Genomic DNA, 18108 nt, shown 5'->3' with positions numbered 1-18108 from the left:
TTCCCAACAACTCTGGGACAAAATATCTCTAACTACAGGACAGGTAGGTTAGACTGAGAAATACTGGTGTTTAAAGAGGGCAATTTTGGGGGGAGAGGAAACACTATCCCCAGACCTCTACAAATTTCGGGAAAAGATCCCAAGATAATACACATACATTATTCCAGTGAAATGTAACATTCATCCTAAACATGAAAAATATGTATTTATACACTTGTAGATTTTTAAAAATCTCCCTAGGCCATTAAAAAGAGACATATGATTTCATCAGATGTATCTTCCACAGTCAGAGCACAACTCCATGGTATTTCCGTTACTTCTGTGTCATTCTGTGTCACAGCTCATTGCAAAGACACTCTTAATAGGAAAACACCAAGAGAAAGGGAGGAGAGGGGAGACGGGAGGTGACCACTTACTAGTTTGTTATCAAGGCGAACACCAAGTCTACTGCCTGTTCCCCACATGCTCCTGGATATTCTAATATGTGACTCTGTAGGGTGTGTGTGTGTTGAGAGTTAAAGACTGAGGAGGGAACTGGTCCTAAAGAGTCAAATGAAACTATTTGTAGGTGAATAAGTTCCCTCCATCCCCTCATGTTCGCAACTCTTCCAATCTCTCATAGGAAAGGTATAAACTACCGAAGTAGAAAACAAAGTCAAGATGTGAATTCCTGATTTCTTTCCTTGTAATATACAGAAATGGTTGAAGAAATTAAATCCTTTTTATACTGTGAGCTGTCATTCACAGATCATTTCGTTAAATAATTTGAGGGGCTGACATCAGATAAACCAGGTTGAAATCTTCTGGCCTTAAAATAACTTTATGGGAAAGCTAACTCTTTAAGGTTACATTTTTGATTGTTATATTTTTGCTATAGAAGGAGGGATCAAAATTGTATCGTACACACACACTTATCCACCCAGGCACACATAGCATTCAGAGAGGAAGCCTGTAATACACTGAAAAGGATATTGACTTTGCAGTAAACCAGAGCCGGGAGTTTAGGAAACTTACTGAAAACATTTGAGTTTCTATTTTCTGTTCTGAAAACAGAAAAGAGCAACCCAGAATTTATGGGTTTGCCATACAGATGAGACAAAGGGATGGGCATACACATCGCCTCTGTCACATCCAGGATACTGCACTTGCTGTTTCCTCTGTGGACAATGTTTTCCTCCATCATAACGTGGCCACACTGAACCTCCTTGGTTTCCTTGAACACAACCTGCTCTCTCTTGTCTACACGGCTTTGCCCGTGCTGCTCCCTTGGGCTGGAGCATTCTCTGCCCTTTCCCTTTGCACATCTAACCCAGGACTGAGCTTGGATGCTATTTTCCTGTGACACCTTTGCTGACACCTCTAGACTAGTTTATGCATTTCATTTATGTGCTCACAGAGCACCCTAACTTCTGTTATCACAGCCCTAGTACACAGGACTGAAATTGCCAGCTAGTTTGCCTGAATTTTCAGTAGATGATGAACTCCTTAACATACATACTTATTTCATTCAGTGTTGTAACCATGCCTCCCAACAATGGTTTCTCTTAAGCTTAGGTCAGTACTGACAATGGTACAGTGAGATGGGCATTCTTTCATACCTTTCATACAAAAGAGAGACATTCAGTATAATAATAAAATAATAATGACAATTATAATAATAATGCAATTATTAGGTATCTCTCTGCATCAAGCATTGTGATAAGTGTTTTCATGTATTATCTCATTTAATCATCACAATACTGGTTGGGGATACGTACCACAAGCATCTGTACTGTACAGAACAAGAAACAAGATTCTGAGTCTAAACGACTTCACAAGGGCGTGAAGCTTTAGGTGGTAAAATCAGGAAACAAACCCAGGTCTGCCTGATGCTAAGAAAATTTTTCCTCACCAATGATGCTCTACTGGGTTTTCTTGAGAACAATTAAATTACACACGCCTCAGTGAATGCTCTGGAATAAATAAGCACATGGATGTATATATATATATATACATATACAGTTGGCACCACGACTGCTCATTTCTTATGTGCTTTCACTCAACCCATTTTTCCTCTATTTCTCTTTCTCAGTTAATTATTTTCCAGTAAGCATAGATGAGGGAACAATTTGATACTATGTCTATCTTTTTGTTTTGGACACGAGATATCAAATGTTCCCATTACGTCTTGTTTCCTTCCCTCGCAATTAAATTATGTCACATCACAGGGCTGAGTGGTGAAGACAGAGTGATACGCATTGTGCACTCACTAGAATGCTTGCTTCTTTGAGAACAGGGGTTGGTTTATTAATCTTCGTGTCTCCAGCTCCTGGCTGGTGCTGCCCCTACTGTAGACAAATGATAAACCCTGCAGGAATGGGTTGTTAAAAAAATCGTGAACTTGAAGTTACAGTATTTGTAATGGCAGTTTAGAAACTGCAAATGTCAATCATTTAATGAAAGTAAGAACAAAATGGAGTGTTTTTGTCAAGATAATAGCTAAAAGAAAACTTCAGGTTTTCATACACAGTTTCAAACAGTGATTAAATTGATCGAAGTGGACAAACCAGGTAAACCTGAACATGAAACTGAATTTCAACACATACTTGAGAACTTATGGAATCTGAGACATTGTGCTGGGTTCTAACAATTTATTTTGTAAGTAAGGAGAATTTTCTTACTGCTGTAAGAGAGAATGCGTCTTCTTAGTAAGTGAGAATAATTTGCATACCAGGCCAACAGAAAATAAAGCTTTGTCTTTTGTGGAGAGGGCAGAGGAATCTCACTGAAACTTGACTCTAAGGAGGTCCATTTCCTGCTTAATGGATCTGAGGGCCTCCCACTGCCATTATGTCTATACTTCAAGCTCTTTTCCATAGTATATTTGGTTCTTCAGCTCTTTCTTCCATCCTCTCTCACTCCCTCTGTACTCCTTAGTCTCCAGTCACAGTAAATATTTTATAGTTCTCCCCAAATATAGTGTTTTTGTATGACTCCAGTCTCCAGATCTGGGAGGCCTTGCTCTCTGTTTAGTGACCCCCTCATTCATCCTTCAAGACAATGAATACACATTACTGAAACTTCCGGCATCTTTAGGCAGAGGAAACTGATTCAGCCAGTGCTCCCAGGGGGCTTCCACTGGGTATCTATCAATCTTAGGCTGTAGTCCCACCTCCATCAAACCATAAAACCCTCATGTCCAGCGAACATATCTTATTTGTCTTTGTATGTTTTGAATTTTGCCCACTAAATGTCCACTTACATCATGGGAATGGTTACTGCTTTGAAGTATAATATGTCTTTTTGTATTTTCCTCCTGAACTAAGAAAGAAAAGAATGATGGAAATATACAATCATTTACTTATTTGATGAAACACTTCTATTTACCAAACACTGGTTCAGCACTGGATATATTAATGGTGGACAAGACAGAGATTATTCCTTCCCCCATGGAGCCTGCATTCAGTGGGGGAAAGCAAAGAACCTACATAAGCCAATTAATTACAGCTCATGATAAATAATAAGATAGAAGAAATTAATGTGTATAGTGGAGAATGGAGGAAGTAGCAGGGAAACATCTTCAGCTAAGGAACTGAGGAAAGATCTTTCTGAACTAGAGGAAAATGAGCTGATAGCTGAATGATGAGAAGTCTAGAACCATGTCCATGCATAAACAAGAGCCGTTCAAATATCCTGGGGTGGGGACAAGTTCGGCATGATCTTCAGAAAGCCATGGCGGCTGGAGTGGAGTGGGCAGAGGAACACTGGTCCTGGATGCAGTTGGACCAATTGGCAGGGAATGGACAGTATAAGGCTTTGTCTACTGCAGAAAAGAGCATCACTTTATTCTCAACGTGGTGGAACCCAGTATACAGCATCAAGCCAAGAATGGCATGGTTGTATTGGTGTGGTATTAATGTTTCTGCTGCAAGCCATTACTTATAAAAACAAAATGTTTTAAAACTCTAGATATCTATCTGGGCAAAACTTCCTCACTGGTTTACTGGTTACTTCATTCTCCTCGCCGCTGGGGGGCTCCAGAGATTGTCATAAGTATCCAGCCTGGTTAGTCTCCCAAGTGACTGCTTTATGGCGGTCTCCTTAAACAGCTGTGTTTAAGACATAAATATTAGCAGGAAAGTATAAACAACAGTATGAATAAATAGGAGGTTAAAACAAACAGCTCTTTGAAATAGGTCTGCATTTGATAGACTACACATGATACTGGAATTAGAATCACTATTTGTTCTATAAAACCCATGGTATGCCTAATCTTTACATTAGGACAGATTAGTTTTATTTTAAGCAAAAGTGACTGTACTGACAGAAGATTTGTAGAAGATATCTGAGAAGCACTGGTACAGAACCTAGCAGCCTGCTAATTAAAATGACTATCTTAACGATTGCCAGTTTCTGAGCACTTACTCTGTGCTGCCTAGCACTGTACCAAATGCATTATTATATACGTTATTTCATTTAATCCTCCATTCATCAGAGCGGATAGGAATGACCACTATCCCCTTTACTAAACTGGAAAGTTGAGTTTCAGGACCTTTAAGTGACTTGGCCAACATCTCAGAGATATTAAGTGGTGGAGCTGGCATTTGGGTGAAAGGCTGCCTGATTCCAAAGCCCTTTATGCAAACCGGGACCAAAAGGAGGCTTCCGGAGACTTTAATTCTAGTCACAGCCCACTTACTTGCAATTACAGTTTTCTTAGTGTTAAATGGATATCATTATCTCCTAGGGGAGAGGAGGAGATAATAATACAAGCCCAGTGATTTTGTAGTGCATCTCCAGTGCCATGAAGACAAAGAGTTTTATAAACTACCAGATGTTCTATAAAAATAATGTATTTTCAGCCAGGTGCCTGATTTGTACCTTAAAAATAATATCCTCTCCCCCAAAAGGAATGCCTTAAAAATTCTCTTGCTCTTTTTTTTTTTAATTTGGTTGCCTTCTTTTGGAACTTGACCCAAATTCCTCTTTGAATGTTCGTTTATATCATCTGATCCTCTCTCAGACGGTTCTTCATAAGGAGCTGCAACATAAGGTAAGTTTCTACAGAGTTTTGCCTCCAGCTCACTCTGTGGCTTTCAGTAAATCCCTTCCTCAGGACCCCAAATGCCAAAGGAAAGAGAGAATTAGTTGAAATTCAAGGTTACTCCAAGTTTCACACCACTAGCCCATAGTTAGTGATAGCCCATGGCTGAAGTAATAGAAAGAAGAGGAAAGGGGCTAGGTCACAATAAAAGAAGGTAAGTTCTCTGAAATAATTGTTTAATTAGCAAATTACGGGGTTCTTGCCTATCAGGTGACCACTGACACCTTCAATAATAACAGTAGATATTTAAGATGCATCAGACACCATCCTATAAGCTGATACTAAAACTGGTGACCAAAGCCAAAATGGTTCCAGCATTCTGTGCAACTTCCTATCTAGACAGATCAAAAAGTGGAAGTCCGACAATCTATGGAATGAGAGAAAATATCTGCAAATGATGCAACTGACAAAGTTAATTTCCAGAATATATAAACAGCTCATACAACTTAACAAAAAAACACAAACAACCCAATCCAAAAATGGGCAGAAGACCTAAACAAGCAATTCTCCAATGAAGACATACAAATGAACAATAGGCACATGAAAAAAGGCTCAATATTGCTAATTATCAGAGAAAGCAAATCAAAACAACAATGGGGTATCACCTCACACCAGTCAGAATTGCCATCATTCAGAAGTTCACAAACGATAAAATACCAGAGAGGGTGTGGAGAAAAGGGAACCCTCCTACACTGTTGGTGGGAATGTAGTTTGGTGCAGCCACTATGGAAAACAGTGTGGAGATTCCTCAAAAGACTAAAAATACTTACCATATGATCCAGCAATCCCACTCCTGGACATATATCCAGAGGGAACCTTAATTCAAAAAGATGCGTGCACCCCAATGTTCATAGCAGCACTATTTACAATAGCCAAGACATGGAAGCAACCTACATGTCCCGTGATGGATGACTAGATAAAGAGGTTGTTTTATATTTATACAATGGAATACTACTCAGGGATTTTAAAAAAGAATAAAATAATGCCATTTGCAGCAACATGGATGTACCTGGAGATTGTCATTCTATGTGAAGTAAGCCAGAAAGAGAAAGAAAAAATACCATATATCACTCACATGTGGAATCTTAAAAAAAAAAAAAAAGAAAAAAAAATGAGAACACTACTAATGAACTCACTTACGAAACAGAAGCAGACTTGAATACACAATAAACAGTCTTATGGTTATTAGGGGAAAGGGGATGGGAAAGGATAAATTTGTAAGTTTGAGATTTGCAAATGTTAACCACTATATATATATATAAATAGATTAAAACAAAAAAATTTCTTCTTAATAGCATAGGGAACTATATTCAATATTTTGTAATATCCCTTTATGAAAACAAATATATGTATATACACGCATGACTGGGACATTATGCTGCGCACGAGAAATTGATGTATTGTAACTGACTATACTTCAATTAAAAAAAAAGTGGGAATCTGAAAAAGACGTGTCTGCCACAGACGCATTTTGTTGGATCAATACAGTTTTTTAACATTTTAAAAACTTGACAGTGTTTCTAAATAATGGGAGATTTCACGCAGGAGTTCTCATTTCTAGCTTCTCTTAAAATCTGAATATTTGGAATGCGGAGCTGGCATTTCCACGCCGCAGGAGAATGCTGGAGTTGAGTAGAAGCTGTCCCTACCCCACTCCCAAACTAGACCTACACCCTTCAGTTCCCCTGCCTCACAACTGCCCAAGATTACACACCTTCACCATTTCAGTAAGCAGCCTATGTACCTAATCTCCGAATGCTTAGGTGTGTGTGACTCTTAAGTTAGAAGGAAAGCATAATATTTCAATCGTATTGAGTATTATTACAAAGGGAAGTACAAGGGAGCTGCCGTGGGAGACAACAAAGAAACTTCCAGCGGGATTGATGTTAAAGATGGGGCTGGGAGCCAGGAGACCCGGGTCAAGAAACCGTTCTCTTCATTAATGATGTTATGCTGGGTAGATATACTTCTTCTCTGTCTCAATTTCCCCAGCCGTAAAACGAGGGAATCTATAAAATCATAACCGTTAAATGATTCTTCATGTAGGGACCTATAAAATTCTCAGCCCTGTACTGGATCTCCGCAACACCCCCAGAAAGTCTTAAAGAAAATCGCGCCTTTCCCCATCTAAGATCCGCAGGCTCGTATCCGCCACCTTCAAAGCCACCATCCTCCGCAGCAGTGTCGCCTGGGTATCTTGAGGGGGCGGGGGGAGGGTGTCACTTAAGGGGAACCAGACCTCGGCCCGGGAAGTTGGGGCGCGCACTGCGTCCTGGCGGCCCCGACTCGTGCCAAAGCGTCGCGGGATCCCACTGCCAGCTCGCAGAGCAGTCCTCCGGCCTCGCCCTCCCCTGGCTGAGCGCGGAGCCCAGGCGGCTGCCTGGCCGATTGTGAGTAGCCGGGCGCCCGAGAACGCCGGCAAGCGACCTGCTCCCCGCCCCGGCCCGGGATCCGCCCCTCCCGGAGTAGCTGCGCGCGCTTGGCCGGCACTAGGAACCACCGGCAGCCGCAGGTGCCCGCCCGCCCCCGCCCCGCCGAGCCCAGCCCAGCGCTCGCGCTCGCGATCGCAGTGCGCCCTGCCAGGTAGGTGCCTTTCCCTGCTCACTCCTCCTTTCTCGGAGTTTCTCAGTTAGCCCCTGCTCCCCGGGTGGAAGCATTCTCGGAAGGCGTGGAAGGACCGCCAAGATCTAGGTGAGTGATGGTCTAGATTCTCTTCCTTTTAAGTAACCGTGCATTCTAAGGGCACCGCTGGGAAGCTAGGAAGTTAAAAGGGAAGAGAAAGAAGACGAAGGCAAGCGATCAGGATAACCCACCACGACCTGATAGGGCTGGGCCACTCCGAGCTTCTTCGCTATTTTGTACCTCACTTTGTCACCCTAGCCTCTGACTCAGTTCCAGACGCAGACAGACTTCAACAAATATTTGCTGGGGGGAGATGAGCGCGTGAGATGTTTCTGCTTGTTTCTCTTATCCAGCTTCTAAACAAGCCCAGCTGCCTTTGATGGTTGGCTTCATCTCCACCAGGATTCCCTTCCCCCCAGCAAAGCTGAAGGATTTGAACATGTTTACACAAATAAAGTTGCCATGGGTTCACACAATGGACTGCTATGCAGCACTTAAAAAGCACTTAAAAAGCAGTAGAGATCAGCGTGCCTAGACCACAGAAGTATAATGAGAAATGTTCACAGTAGGATGAAAAATATGGTATCATTTAGGTGGCTTATCTTAAAACACATGCTGTATATGTAAAACTGTCCAAAGTGGAATGTAAAAGGTATACCAGATTCATGATTGTGGCTGTTTAGGTTAAGTATGAAAGGGGAGTTAACTTGGCATGAGGACTGAGGTGGAAATTATATTTACCCACAGTTTTTAGTATATAAAAATGATGAAGCAAGAGCTGAAGAAATATAAACAATAGTTAACTGCAAGGGGTGTTGACTTGGGTGCTTTTCAGGATCTTTGTTTTTTTTTTCCCCTGAGTTTCTAAATTTGTCTCAGCTTGAGTAGTTACAGTTTTCAAATACAAACAAAACAAGTTATGTCTGTGCATATGCTGTGGCAATACAACTAGACAGCTCTGTTAGAAGTCACAGCTTTCTTCCATCACAGCATAGATTCTTCAGTTCCTGCAGAAGACACCTCCTTACCTAGGGCACCTCAGCAGCCTGGATAATCTCAAGTATTGATAGCCCCGAAAAGTATAGGCCAAAGGTCAACTGTTGTCTGCAGTGAATAATCCAGTGTGTGGCCAGATCAGAATCTGAAAAGCCCTGTGTTCCTATAAGACACACTGCTGTTTCTCTTCTATTTTCTGTTTAGGATGTGCATTTCCATGGGTGGTGACTGTCCTCTTGACATCTCAAAATGATGCACTGCAGACTTAACATCAGGAGGTCAGGAAAGGATATGGCCCCTCTGGGGTCCTATAGCCCTTCTGGGCCCTATTCAGTAGCATGGAAAAGGTTTGTCTCCATTTTGCTGCCAGAAAAAGGTTGATTTCTTTCTGGATATGAGTTACCATTTAGTTACCCATAAGGGGAGGGGAAAAAAAAAGACAATTCTACACTGTTTTGGGTTTATTAGGTGCATTGGAAAAGCCACCACCCAATGGCCCACTCCTCCTGCTCCTCCTCTAAACACACAAAAGTGGTTCCCTGTTTACACATTTTCTTTGCGCCAAAAAAATCACTGGATCTTTGGTGAACAAAACTATCTGCATCAGAAGGGAACTCAGAAATATGGCAAATTGTGATAATATTCTTTCTCTTTCTGACTTGACAATTTGCAAGGTCAGTGCTTGGTACATCTTGTGTTGCAGGAAGATGGGCTACTTGAGAAAAGCCTGAAGTGTGAAGAAAAATGTAAGAATGACAGCATTGGGGTGTGGTGTGAAAAATACATGTACTGAGGCTTTAGGCGCAAAATTTAGAGAATGCAGTATTAACAATGACAGCTCCTTAAAATTGATGTTCTCTTTAGGACCAAGTCTATCGAATGTCATCCATGGTTCAGCCCTTACGCTAGTCCCTGCTTATTCTGGACTCTAAATGCAGTAAGGAAACACACAGGGCACCTCCATTTGCTTCTCCCTGGCCCACAATGGAACACTGATGGCATCCCACCTGCTTCTTCCTCACTCCCCTGAGGAGTGGGAATTAAAAGCCCTTCGTTTTTTAGCTCAGAGATACAACTGAGTTCTTTCTGTCATGATCTCCATCATCATCCCCTCCAGCTTCCTCCAGCCACCTGTTACCACCTGCCCCTCCCTGCTCCCTCCCTTCTCCCATACCGTTTAATCTCTTGCTTCCTAATTACTGACTCTGTCTTTGTTCTCCATTTAATGATTCTTTTCTGCAAGTCCAGAAGGCACTTTGCCAGCAGTTGGCTTTCAGTAGGAAAAGTCGCATTTCCTTAATGAGTCTGCCTCCCAAATGAAGGCTTCACTTACGTTTTCCCTAATAGGAAGAGGAGGTTTTCTTCTAGATTTGCTCAGGGGCTCCTCAAATTCCTTTTCAGTAACTCATCCTTAATCCAGATTTGCTTGGAAACTTTTTTCAATTCTGACTCTAATCTGTATTTCTTTCATGTGCAAAGAGTCCAAGAGAAAATCAACAGGTGTCAAATTAAAATAATAATAACAATACATACTAAGGAAATGCTGTCACTATTAAAAACAGCAGTAACTAATACTAATTCTTTGCAAATTATGTGCCAGGCATTGTGCTAGTTGCCTCATGCAGACTGTCTCATTAACTATATGCCATGAGTTGTATTTCTCTCATGCATATGACTTGCTCAAGCCTTATAGCTAAAACGAATTTTGAAACATTGTTTTGTATAAAACCTGAATCTTTACTCTTTTTGAGGTAGATCTGAAGATCTAGCCCCTGGAACCATGTTTCCACTTACCAACTATCTTTTAGATCCCAGGGCGGTGATGTCTTTTAGATGGAGGCTGGATCCACCAGGTCACCAGTGTCCCCACCAGGCAGTAATGGCTTCCCCCGATCCAGCTCACTGATTTGCATTTTTGTCTGGCTCTTGCAGGCATCTGAGTTGTTTCTCCCATTTAAGAGACAAGAGGTGAAGTAATTGGCCCAAAGCCATTATCACTGTCAGTTTTAGAACTAGAACTCTGGATACTACTGCTCTTTATCAATTTCTGGGAAAGTGAAGTTCTTTATAATTATGTTGAAAAATGGACAAAGCCATCAATGTACATTTTCAGGGCTTTTTAGCTCTCACATACATCATTTAATTTGAGCTTCCGAGTGGCCAACAATTACTGAGCACTTATGCTGTGAAAATATCTTACATTTTGTCTCATGAAATCACATTTAATTGCCTTGGAGGTAACAACCATTATGATCTTCGAGTTCAGGGGAAGGAAAAAAAGAAACGTGTTCTGTGAAATTCAGTAGCCTGCTGGTGCGGTGAAGCCCAAACATCATACCTTGTTCCCGGGCAGGAGGGAAGAGATGTCTTTTTATGATTGAAAAAAATTAAGTTGTTGATATCACATTAAAAAGATGTTTAAAATTTACATATTATCTCAAAAATATGGAGCATCACAATAAAATATTATTTTTATTTTATAGTTAAATAAGGCATTGCTGACCTCATTTTAAACTTGTCTTCATACTTAGAAAGATATTTTGCTTTCCCCCTTCTTTGTAAGTCCAGGTCCACATCTGATGAGGCCATGCAGTGCATTCTCCCAGATGCTTGATGTTCTGTTATTTCTGAAATTACCGTTTTCAAGAAAAAGGAATTCCACTGCAGTGGTATAGATTAGGTTAATTTTTGGCCACCGTCTGTTATCAGGGTACGTAGAATACAGTGTATCAGAAGGATACCATTTATTTTTCTCTCCTAGATATCCAGCTGAGGTTTCTGGACCTCTTTTGAGTGAAGATGACTGTTTCTGCCTAGAAAATGTAACTGGAGGATCCAAGAGGTCTGGGCAGACTTGACCATGGGAGCAAACACTTCAAGCAAACCACCGGTGTTTGACGAAAACGAGGATGGTGAGAAACGTGATAATTGTGTATAAATGTAAAATTTGCAGAATTCAAATAGAAGCTCCTAGCTTCGTAAGTAAATTGCAAAGTAAGATCTTTAAAAAGGTAGAACTCCAGGGGTCTGAGGACCTTGTATGCTAAGAGCTGGATTTACCTTACACTTTAACAGGACCCTGGACAGCTTTCATAATCACAACTGTACCAGTGCCCTTTGTCCAAAGGGAACTGTGGTTGGATGCCTGGTGGATACAAGACCTTGAAATTATGTGATTTGTTTGTTCTTTGTGCTCTTTTCTTGACAGGTGAAGTTACCCCTACTGCTAGTTGTTCTAAAAATTTTTCTTGTATTATCAACTTGCACGTGAACAGTAATTGATAGTCATAGTATTATAGAGTGGAGTCATGCAAGTTGGTGCCTTCTGAGCTTCTGACTGGCATGCTTCAGGGTCCTAGACAAATTCCACAACGCTAAGTTCACAGGAAAGGGAATCAGGTTTACCAGAGGAAAGGGAAACTTTCCAGATCGGGCTCAGCAAGAAAAGAAGTGCAGGCCTGGGTCCTCCTGACCCACCTGTCATCCCAGAACGAGGCCTGACAGAACCGGGCATGGGCCTCCCCGTGACCCTCTTCCTTCCTAGAGCAGAAGTGTGAACAGCCTTGTATATATATGCTGTTTATGGGCTATCTTGTAAAACAACCTGCCTCCCAGCTAATAAGTTGTTCAGGCTCCCCAGAGGGAGCCCCTAGAGTTATTTCCAGGGAGTTCTGCTAATTGACCACAAGAGAGAAGAACAACAAGCTGAAATTCAGGAGATCTGGGCACCAGCCCTACTACCAGCTACCTGTGAGGCTTAAAAAGCTGATGGACTCTGTCTTCAATTTCCTCATCAGTAAAGTGGGAGGATAGGGTACTAACCTTGAAGGTCTTGTTCAACTCAAAAGTTTTATCATTGTGAGCTCCTAAAGCCACTTTGCAAAAATTTTAAAGCACCATCTGAAACATCAAAGGAAAGCTGGGTGAAACAGAAACTACAAATCACAGAGGCTTTAGGAAGATGGTCATGTTTTCCTTTCTTACGTAACAATTTCGGTATAAGTAATGCAGGTGATATGTGCCTCTGAAGGGTTGGGGACTCTGGCTCTGACAAGTGAGCTTCTTTCCTTCTCTTCCCATCCCTCGAGTGCTGCTGTCACCCTCGCCTCTGGATGGCTCCCCACCACATCCAAATTCCAGCCAGTGGGAGGGGGAAGAAAGGGGAGACTGAGCCCCCTCCTTTTAAGCACATGATCTGCCTGTTGCTTGTCACCTTCATTCACATGCAGTATCAAGTTACAAAGGAGACTGGGAAATTTACTTAGTTATCTTGTGTGGCCATGAAACTTCTAAATAAGGAGTTCTGTTTTCTTACAAAAGAAGGAGAGAATTAGCTATTTGCTGTGGTTGGGGGGGCAAATAGAAGTCTGCTATGATCTTAGTTTTTGAGTCTTTGGTTGGACTCTTTAAAAAAAAATCTGATCAATCAAGATCCCTTTTTCCCAGCTACTCACTATCAATTTAAAGGTGCCTCATTATTGCCTATACAAAATATTGCATAGAAATTATAGAGTTTGAAAACGGTCTTAAGAAAACTTTTCCCCACTCTTGTATCTGTTGCCTTGCTTTTGCTTTATCAAGTTGTAAAGTCAAGGATCTAGAGACCAGTGATGTTCCTTGAATTTTCCATCTCTATAATGGGAAGACAAGAAGGCTTAGATTTCATTTGCTTGGTTCACTTTGTTGCCTATGGATTCAGAACTAACGCTGTCCATGAAGCTGGTCCTCAGAGAACAGAGTAGGAAAGAGAGGCCAGCCTCTTGCTTGTCACTTGCTAGGGACATGTGTCATTTTACAGTCTTCGAATAGCATGATGATGAGAAAACAGAGAGATGTCCAAATCTTCATTAATCCAGCCAACCCTGGTTCTCATGGAGTGCCTGAGTAAGCTGCCCCAAGGGATTATGGCAAATGGGAAATAAGTTACCACTTCATAAGTACCTTTAAGCGACCTGGGAAAGCCAGAGGTGGAGTTAGGCTTAAGAAGCAAGCGGGTCTTTCTGAACACTCTAGGTGTCCACTTTTTGCTGTCCAGCCTCCCAGCCCAGTGAGATGAGCCCACAGCAGCACCCTTAGAAGAGCTGGGCACAGCAGTGTGCCTGCACTTCCCGGGGGCGGGGCTCTGAGTCCATTTACACACACCGCTGTGAGGCAGAAGTAGGAAGGGAGCACCACCTGCTCTGAGCCTGTCACTCTGCTAGGCTGAGGGACAGAAGAAGAAACAAGATGGCCCTTCCTCTGCCCTTGAGGAACTCGTGTTCTAATGGTAGAAAGCAAACAGTAAACAAGTTAACAGATATAGAAACCAGACAACTTCAGATAGTGTGAAAGTGCCACCAAGGCCATGGCTCTGAGCAATCTGATGCAGACAGACAGGGTGACTACTGGTGGGGAGACCACTTCTGATAGGGTGTGGCCAGGATTGGCCTTTCAGAAGAGGTGACCTCTGGGGTGGAGCCTGAAAAATGTGAGGAAGCCACTCATGGAATAACACAGGCAGAGTAGTCCAAGCACAGGAAAAAGTCCAAATAGTGACAAAATCAGAAATGGCCAGTTGCCTGTATCTTCACATTCTGATGAGTATGCGTTTGTGTATTATGAAAAGGGAGCATATTTAATTGCCATGTTAACTTACTTGTTTACAAGATCATTGAATTTTGGGAAGGAAAAGTATGACACCCTGGGCGTTTATTTATTTATTTTTTAACCAGGAAATCCTACAAAGTTGATTTGACTCCTTTCATAGCTCTGGATTGAACACAAGGCAAAATTCTGATTATTGTGAAACTTCTAACCAAGAAACAAAAAGCACTGACTAATCCAAGAACATTAATGCCTATATATCATTTTTCATCTCTCTATTTTTATATAAATAATTAAATTGGGTCAGAATCTAGGGCACTTAAACGAACCAATTTAATTATTTTGAAAATATTGCTGAAAAGAATCCCACAATGTGATGAAACAGTGTTCACAATTTCCTACCAAGTGTTTTCTATTCCCAATATACAGATTTGAGAGAAAATTCTTACTGTTCCCAAGTAATATTTCAAGATTTCTTTCTCATGGGGAAAAAAAAAGTTTTGGTTCACTTTGAAGGTAATTAAGGAATAAGATGTTACCAGATGTCCCTTGAGATAAACTGTTCTTGCTAGAACTCATCCTGACACTTTGTATTTCATGTTGTTCCATCTGATACTGATCTTGAAAGAATCATTTTATTAGTTACTTATGCTGACCTTTATTTAGTGAAAACCAAGTTTAAGATTCACAAGCACTGCTGATCAGAATAAGGCTTATTTACTGTTGAGTCATTTTTTACAAAGTAGATCTCAAATTATACTATTGTTCGGGGTCTAGCTTTCATATTTTAGTGCAAATCTCAGTCCTAATTACTTTTTTATTTTGGTATAATGTACATAATATCATTTTAACAATTTTTAAGTGTACAGTTTGGTGGCATTGAGTATATTCACCTGTGGGGGCAACTATCACCACCATCCATCTCTAGAACTTCTAAATCTTCCCAAACGGAAATTTTGTATCCATTAAACAGTAACTCCCCAATTACCTTTTCCCCCCAGCCCCTGGCAACCACCATTCAACTTGTTGCCTCTACGAATTTGACTATGTTAGGTACCTTACATAAATGGAGCCATATAATTTTTGTCCTTTTATATCTGACTTATTTCACTTATCAAGCTTCACATATTGTAGCATATATCAAAATGTCATTCCTTTTTCAGGCTGAATAATATTCCACAGTATGCATATACCACATTTTATTATTTCATTCATCAGTGAACATTAGGTTGTTTCTACCTTTTGACTACCATAAATAATGCTGCTATGAACATGGATGTAATAGTATCTGTTCCCAGTCCCTATTTTCAAACTATTTCAAGTACATCCTTAGAAGTAGAGTTGCTGGATCATTTGATACTTAATTTTTTTGAGGAATCACCCACTATACTGTCTTCTACCTAATTATGTTTTGTGTTTTAGTAGTGGGAGACCACCTCGAATAACGGGCCTGGGCTCTGGTAGTGGAAAGACATACACATCTGTGTCACAGACTGGCAGTCTGTGTATTTCTATGAGAAAAATCAGAGGATATAGCCTGATCAACCCACCATCAAACACAAAGTCGATCTGACTAATTATAAAGTGTTCTAAAGGGATTTGAAATACCATGGGAAAAAGTCCCCAAAGCTAAATAATTACTAGTGAATTAATTTGGAAAAAAAAACAACCTTTTGTTTACAAGTAATTAAACCTCTGTAAGCCTGTTTCTTCATATGTAAAATGCAAGTTAATTGGGAATAATTTGTTGGTTCATTGTAAGGATAAAATAAAATAATGCAAGTAAAGCACTTAGCAAGGTGTCTGATATAAAGTAACCACCCAATTAATGCTACTTAGTATTATTTACTAGTATCAGAGTCTGAGCATGAGTTCTTTGAAGTACTTCAACTTCTGGAAGAAACAAAATTGATTAAATGCAACTATGTAGACACCATAGTTAAAATGATCCATTCATAATTCTATCAATAGAGCTGGATTGACAGATGGAAGATTTTATGGATTCTGTGAAAACCTATACAAATACTCTGAAAAGAAGCCAAATTTTGACTTCTGAAAAACATAATCTCACCTGTTTTTTTCTTTTATCCTCCCCTGGGGTGACTGTACTTTTTAAAGCAAAATCAAGAACTCATTGGGTTGAAAATCAATAAACTTAATTTTTTCTGATGAAGCCAAAGCCCTAATGATTATGTAAGTAATCCCATTTTATCAACAGACACAGTTGCCCCCTAGACCTAACTACCATGTGGATACTCTGAGAAATAATTAATGATACAGAAAGACATTGTAAGTTTTCTGAAAGCAAAGGAGTGAAGGTGATACTTGTTTTTAATGTTTATAATTCTTTTTCATTCTCTCTGCTTTATTTCCTCTATCTGAATGCAGTACTTCAGGTTTCATTCTTTTTTTTTTTTTTTTGCTTGTTTTATCAAAAAATCAACATTTTCAAAGTCCAGTCATTGAATTTTTCAGGCTGATTTAGAAAAAGAAATTCTTTAATATAGGGGAAAGTAGATTTGTTTATAATGCAGGGTCTGGGCAACAGAAGATCTTGCCATCATTCTAAGTAGTGTGTATTTCCAAGAATATACAAAGACTGCAGAGGTGATAGAGCTGGTTTAGTTAAACCAAGAGACAGCTTTCTTCGGGCGTACTGTCACTAAGAAAAGTTGGCCTTAGGGTAAAAAGCCTCTACAAAGAGTGCGTCCATGCCCTGAGTTTGCAGAGAGAGCTCAATTATTACATTGTCCTTTGGACTTGCTGAAAACTCAATGTTCTACTTTCATTTGGCAACACTTGTCTCCTAGGATATGTGATTGCTTCCAGCTTTCCTACATCTTCTTTGGTGACAGAGGCAATGGAATGGGTCCTTCAAAATGTTGGGCCAAAAACTCTGGCCACAGATTTGCAACCCAAATGAAAGAAGGAGGTGATTGAATTGATTCCAGCAATGAAGGACTTTGAGACTCTTCTTTGTTATTTTAATGTCTATCGAGCACTGTATATTGGTACCCAGCGGGTACCAATGAATTTCAGACTTTCCCCCGTCAAACCTGAGTAAAGTTGTTTTCTATTATTTACTATTTTTGTGTTAAAATGACTGGGAAAACAAAATGAAAATTTCCCTAGTGAGAATTGGCTTCTTAAAAAAGTTGTTATCTTGAATGGTTCTAACATTTAGTTAAGGTATTTGTCATAAATAACCTCAGATCCACCAGTTTCTAGCAACAAACACTTAAAACTTGTGATGGCTTTATTTCCCCCATCCCAAGGGATTGGAAGAGTCAGGGAGAAACAAACTAGACAACCAAGAAAAAGACTGTCATACTAAGTGAAGTAAGCCAGAAAGAGAAAGAAAAATACCATATAATATCACTTACATGTGGAATCTAAAAAAAATGACACAAATGAACTCATTCACAAAACAGAAAGAGACTCACAGACATGGAGAACAAACTTATGGTTACCAGTGGGGAAAAGGAGGGGGTGGAAAGAAATTGGGAGTTGGGGTTTTACGATTAACAACTACTATATATAAAACAGATAAACAACAAGGTCCTACTGTATAGCACAGGGAACTATATTCTATACCTTGTAATAGCCTATAATGAAAAAGAATATGAAAAGGAATATATACATATGTGTATGTGTAACTGAATCACTATGCTGTATACTAGAAATTAACACAACGTTGTAAACCAACTATACTTCAATAAGAAAAAGAAAAAAAGTGAAGCAGAGAGTTCAACAAATATTAAGTGAATTTGAACAGTGTGAAAAAAATAAAAGAAAAAAGACATCACAGACTAAGCTAGTGCTTC

General features: G+C 40.2%; 2 protein-coding genes across 5 annotated transcripts in view; one reads left to right on the top strand and one right to left on the bottom strand.

The window, feature by feature from the left end:
• PPP2R2B (protein phosphatase 2 regulatory subunit Bbeta) overlaps positions 1-18108 on the bottom strand; it is a 619288-nt gene that overhangs the window by 524258 nt on the left and 76922 nt on the right. The gene's annotated exons all lie outside the window — the stretch shown is intronic.
• The window catches only part of STK32A (serine/threonine kinase 32A), a 110865-nt gene continuing 104292 nt past the window's right edge, over positions 11536-18108 (top strand). Inside the window, exon 1 of the mRNA XM_072955474.1 lies at positions 11536-11613. Within this exon, the coding sequence (XP_072811575.1) occupies positions 11562-11613 (52 nt within the window). The 5' untranslated portion in view covers positions 11536-11561. The remainder of the gene's footprint in view (positions 11614-18108) is intronic.

Source organism: Vicugna pacos, chromosome 3, assembly GCF_048564905.1.
Source record: "Vicugna pacos chromosome 3, VicPac4, whole genome shotgun sequence".
Classification (NCBI taxonomy): Eukaryota; Metazoa; Chordata; class Mammalia; order Artiodactyla; family Camelidae; genus Vicugna; species Vicugna pacos.
The sequence above is the reverse complement of the archived record's forward strand: the minus strand, read 5'-3'. Positions and strand labels throughout refer to the sequence as shown.